We start from the raw sequence: 5,886 nt of genomic DNA, 5'->3' as shown, positions 1-5,886 counted from the left end.
ATGCACAGCTGAGTCAAGGCGCGGGATTTCAGTTCCATTTTGTGCTTCTTCTGACCCTTTGGATGAGATAATGAACTGCTTCTATTCTTCATATATCTTTAGTCTAAATATTCCCCCATACGTATTCCACATAAATCTTTGGGCACGCCACATTTATATTATGTATAATTATGTATGTATGATCACATAGAATACTAACACACAATGTTGAAGGGTTAATAGCAGAAAAAAAATCAATATTCACCATATGGTTAGCATTCAGAATTTATTTTCAGCATAATTTTTATTTCATAGACACAAAAGCAACAAATTGTTGTCTCTTGTTTACAAAAATTTAATGCTCAATTTTTAACCACATAAAATCCAATGAGTTTATGTGCTAAATGTAAGATTACGGATACATTAATTCATTGTTTTGGTTCCAAAGCTTACTCCTATCCTTTCCCTTTTTTCTTTCCTTGGGATTTCCCATTTCATTTTCCTTTTAATTTGCAATATGGTCTTTTGGGTGTGCTTTATCATCATGGTTATTGATATTCTTTGAATATTTCATTGGATTTGTGGATCGCTTTGGTCTGAAGTTTTATTCTTCATCTTGATCCTCATGTTCTTGGGCTTTTTTGTGACCTTTTCCATGTTCCAATCCTTTTCCATGTCCCTTTCCATGCTTCCCCTTATCGTGCCCCTTTCCATGCTTAGCCCCTTGACCATGTCCCTTTCCATGCTTAGCCCCTTCACCATGCCCCTTTCCATGCTTAGCCCCTTCACCATGCCCCTTTCCATGCTTAGCCCCTTGACCATGTCCCTTTCCATGTTTTCCTCCTTTTCCATGCCTATTCCCATGCTCCTCCTCTTCACCATTGCACTCCCCATTGCAATCTCCTCCTTTACACTGACCCTTTCGATGAGCTACTCCTTTCTTGTGGCCCTTCCCATGTTTTCCTTTCCCATGACCCTTGCCATGCTCCATCTCATCGTCTTGATCGCTATCTGATTCATCATCATTTCCCACATCTCTTTTCTCCCTATTCTTTTTTTCTTCTTTTTTCCCAAAAAGTGATTCCTTCAAGTCTTCATTTGCTAAAAAACAAAGAAAATATTAAACTTGGGTAAGTCTTTAAGAAAGAGCAAAGTATATGCCAAGTCAGAGAAACGAAAAAGATCTAAATGATGGTGTTTAGTGAGAATGAGTCCAAATATCTTATAAGAATCCCTGACTATCCTTGTCCTGGTTTAACTCTATGTGTCAAAGATTGAATAACAATGGGGCCCAAATACCTGACACTCAACCGGCACTCAGTCTCTGGATACTAGGTGCTACAATTTACTGAATCTTATTATCCTTTCAAAACAATAACCTTATTAACTATCTGACCATATATATGAATATATGAGCGTAGAACATACAAGTTACAATATTATTGAAGAGGTTGTCCAAAATTAGGGAAAAAAGGAATGTGCACGAAATGTGTAATGCAGATCATATTGTAACTGAGAGAGTACTTACTGAATACTGGCTTCATACACTTCTTTCCGCATATTGTGAAACAACAGCGCATGTTATTGCCACAATCCCCATCCACCGAGCAGTCAGCCAAGGCGGTGAAATTTCTAAAGTGCCCGTGTTTCTTGTGGTGTGAGTGTTTGTGGGAGCATTGTTCTCCATCTTTGCACTTGTGTGAATGCTTGTGCTTGCACTTGTGGTCAAATTTCTCTTTGAGTTCTGGGTGAACTTTCATATAATTGTTTGGGCACATTCCATATTTATTATCTTCCTCTGTAATTTCTGTTAGGAAAAAAAAACTGAAAAAATTATTATATATATATATATATATATATATATATATATATATATATATTTATATATATATATATATATTCTAATAGTCCTCTTTATTTTTCCCTTTTATTAGTCTTTGGAATCCCTTGCTTAAACTGCCCATGATGAGAATAGAAAGTTCTAGTAGCTTTCCAGTAAGGCATTGCCCACATAATACAGTATATCTGCCCATATGTCTTTATATGAGATATTACAATAAATATTTTATTGAATAATTGACATAAATGTATGCTTACCGTACGGTTTATCATCAACTCCAGTGGCTATTTCTTTATGTATTTGCTCTATTGTTTCCATAGCATTTTCCTCTATAGACAAAAATATGAGATGTTAACTTTTACAAACATACCATAGTTAGATTTATATCTCATAGATACCTTATACCATTTGTGTTTCTTAAGTACAGATGTATTCAGCCTTACTTTAGCGTAAATTTGGTTAAATTCAATACAAATATATCAACATGCTAGTAAAACCCATGACAGGTTGCAATTTACAATTCATCAAATGAGTGTCCTCATAGAAACATATGGGATAGACATCTTGTGACAGAGTATCAAACATCATGTTTTCTAATTGTAATATATCATTTATCATAATTTTCCCCAGAATATTTTTTCACCCTTTAAGTCAATGGGAGTGACATAAAGCATTGATTACCATGAAAGAACTTACCAAAGACGGCTTTCATACACTTCATTCCACAAGGTGTTTCACAGCATTTCATGCCCTTGTCACAAGTTTCATCACTAGAACAACTTTTAAGTTTACTGAAATCTGGAAGGCCGTATTTTTCTCTTAACTCTTTCTTCTTCTTCCAAGCGTCTGGGTGCTTTTTCAAATATGTTATTGGGCACATGCCGGTGCCATCATCAGAAGCTCCTGCAAGGGTAAACATAGATCAAGATTAACTAACCAAAGTGGTTGGTTATACACTCACCAGCCACTTTATTAGGTACACCATGCTAGTAACGGGTTGGACCCCCTTTTGCCTTCAGAACTGCCTCAATTCTTCGTGGCATAGATACAACAAGGTGCTGGAAGCATTCCTCAGAGATTTTGCTCCATATTGACATGATGGCATCACACAGTTGCCGCAGATTTGTCGGCTGCACATCCATGATGCGAATCTCCCGTTCCACCACATCCCAAAGATGCTCTATTGGATTGAGATCTGGTGACTGTGGAGGCCATTGGAGTACAGTGAACTCATTGTCATGTTCAAGAAACCAGTCTGAGATGATTCCAGCTTTATGACATGGCATTGCATTATCCTGCTGAAAGTAGCCATCAGATGTTGGGTACATTGTGGTCATAAAGGGATGGACATGGTCAGCAACAATACTCAGGTAGGCTTTGGCGTTGCAACGATGCTCAATTGGTACCAAGGGGCCCAAAGAGTGCTAATATTCCCCACACCATGACACCACCACCACCAGCCTGAACCGTTGATACAAGGCAGGATGGATCCATGCTTTCATGTTGTTGACGCCAAATTCTGACCCTACCATCCAAATGTCGCAGCAGAAATCGAGACTCATCAGACCAGGCAACGTTTTTCCAATCTTCAATTGTCCAATTTCGATGAGCTTGTGCAAATTGTAGTCTCAGTTTCCTGTTCTTAGCTGAAAGGAGTGGTACCCGGTGTGGTCTTCTGCTGCTGTAGCCCATCTGCCTCAAAGTTCGACGTACTGTGCGTTCAGAGATGCTCTTCTGGCTACCTTGGTTGTAACGGGTGGCTATTTGAGTCACTGTTGCCTTTCTATCAGCTCGAACCAGTCTGGCCATTCTCCTCTGACCTCTGGCATCAACAACGCATTTCTGCCCACAGAACTGCCGCTCACTGGATGTTTTTTCTTATTCAGACCATTCTCTGTAAACCCTAGAGATGGTTGTGCGTGAAAATCCCAGTAGATCAGCAGTTTCGGAAATACTCAGACCAGCCCTTCTGGCACCAACAACCATGCCACGTTCAAAGGCACTCAAATCACCTTTCTTCCCCATACTGATGCTCGGTTTGAACTGCAGGAGATTGTCTTGACCATGTCTACATGCCTAAATGCACTGAGTTGCCGCCATGTGATTGGCTGATTAGAAATTAAGTGTTAACGAGCAGTTGGACAGGTGTACCTAATAAAGTGGCCGGTGAGTGTATACTGAATAGCCTTATTGATGGGACTAACCAGATCAGTGACAAATGATGACTAATAGAAGCGAATCTGTGTGAAATAGACATTATATTTGATAGATATTCAGAAGCTCTTTTGCGGTGCACAGAAGGGGTTCTGTGAAACCCTCCCCAAAACTTCCATACATCTTAAAAATATCTGTAGACAGGGGATGCAGGACATTGCAAGAGGTCAACCAAATTAACAGAACAAAAAGTTACTGAACACAAGTATCCTCTGTGATATTCATTCCTGTAGTTTTGTAATTCTGTACAAAAATAATTCTTGGACAATTGGATGGGCCAATGGTCACTTGAATGAGGACACTAAAAATATTAAACAGTTATATCTGTTCTTATTACTATAACCCTATAATGATAATGAGATAACTCTGCTGAGACTGTCCCAATTTACACAGTAAAGTTTGAAACTGAGCTGCAGAAAACAGGAAGTGATAACCGGCTAAAAGTGGATGTAAAGTGTCATAAAAACATTAAATTTGATGCTATTATAGAACTTCTTTAAAAATGCTGGTAATAGTGTAAGGTTCGGTAATATCGCAATGTTCTTACCATCAATTGATGCACTTGCTGCAGCGAAAAACAGCAGGGTGACAAGAATTTCAGTCCTCATTTTGGTAGCTTTGCTCCTAGTCCAGCAGTGGAAACAAAGATGAAGACACAACTCAGCCTGACAGGCCTCATTTTATACAAAATTCAGAAGGTTACGTCAATGGGTCGGTCCTTAGCTGTGGATTAAAAATTATTCTGCTTCAATTATTTTTTTACATGACGATTGTGTGTGACCTTTTCATGTACTCATTATTGTTATCTGTGCAATGTGATATGTCTGATGGATATGTAACCAAAAACCTATCACTGCTGTGGAGGTGAATAAAATCCAGGGGCCTATTACAGTTTGTACCATAATACCCTTATCTTAAAGGGGTTGTCCAGGCTAAACTTTTAAAGTTAAAATACATTGGGGTACTGAAAAAAAAAAATACAAAAAATAAAATAAAATACATATTCACCTGTCCCAGTTGCTCTATTGTTGTTCCACGGGTCCAAGTTTGTTTGCTCTCCCGGGTCCCGTTTGGCATTGTGGTGAAGACACTGATTGGCCTCAGGAAGAGGACCCGTGATGTCACAGGTAGTGATATTCAGGCCCTTCACTGATTGGCCTCCACGGTCACATGTACCCAATGTGGCTTCAGCACAATGCCGGTAGACGCCACAGGAGCAGATGAGAGGGGAGGCGTGGGAGGACACCGAAGCAATGGGGAAACCCGAGAATACATTTTTAAAAAATTTTTTTACTGCCCACAGCTTAAACTTTAACCCCTTCCCAAAATGCGCCGTAATAGTATGGCGCATGTCGGGTCTGTAACTATGGCGACCGCCCAGGAGCCAGGCGGCCGCCATAGCCGCCGGGTGTCTACTGCTTTAAGCAGTAGACACCGGCTCTAATGGCATTAACCCCTCTGGCGCCGCGGTCAAAGGCGCCATTTTCCCGGCGGCGCATGGGCGCCGCCATTTTGCCCGGGATCGCCAGCTCCTGGAGCATGCTCTAGGGCAGACGTCCCGTTGCCATGACAGCCGGGAGCCTTGTACAGGCTCCCAGGCTTGTCTGCAAATCCTCTCTTTTGCAGGCTGGTCTATGCAGCCTGCAAAAGAAAGGATGATTTTTTGCAATTCATTAGCATTGTAATGCATTGCATTAGTGATCAGACCTCCTGGGGTTCAACACCCCTAGGGGGTCTAATAAATGCAAAAAAAATAAAATAAAAAAAAAGTAAAAAAATATATAAAAAAATATAAAAAGTATTAAAAGTTCAAATCACCCCCCTTTCCCTAGAACACATATAACAGTAGTTAA

General features: G+C 40.0%; 1 protein-coding gene across 1 annotated transcript; it reads right to left on the bottom strand.

The window, feature by feature from the left end:
• Window positions 1-583: 583 nt before the first annotated feature.
• Window positions 584-4,661, bottom strand: LOC142219153 (uncharacterized). The gene is made up of 5 exons (XM_075288119.1): window positions 4,581-4,661; window positions 2,516-2,722; window positions 2,077-2,148; window positions 1,508-1,786; window positions 584-1,080 (listed from the first exon to the last, which is right to left on the bottom strand). Exons 1-5 carry the CDS (start codon window positions 4,639-4,641, stop codon window positions 584-586), a joined length of 1,116 nt encoding a protein of 371 aa, XP_075144220.1. The 5' UTR covers window positions 4,642-4,661.
• Window positions 4,662-5,886: the final 1,225 nt, after the last annotated feature.

This window comes from Leptodactylus fuscus, chromosome 10 (genome assembly GCF_031893055.1).
Source record: "Leptodactylus fuscus isolate aLepFus1 chromosome 10, aLepFus1.hap2, whole genome shotgun sequence".
NCBI classification, from domain to species: domain Eukaryota; kingdom Metazoa; phylum Chordata; class Amphibia; order Anura; family Leptodactylidae; genus Leptodactylus; species Leptodactylus fuscus.
This window is presented reverse-complemented; position numbering and strand designations above follow the sequence as displayed.

Bases quoted from the DNA above. Each gene is read 5' to 3' on its own strand.
- LOC142219153 (XM_075288119.1), bottom strand. From the start codon at position 4,641: ATGAGGACTGAAATTCTTGTCACCCTGCTGTTTTTCGCTGCAGCAAGT. The intron at 2,149-2,515 runs GTAAGTTCTTTC...TTTTGTCTATAG, and splicing joins GTGTATGAAAGCCGTCTTTG to AGGAAAATGCTATGGAAACA. The intron at 1,787-2,076 runs GTAAGCATACAT...TTTTCCTAACAG, and splicing joins AGTTGATGATAAACCGTACG to AAATTACAGAGGAAGATAAT.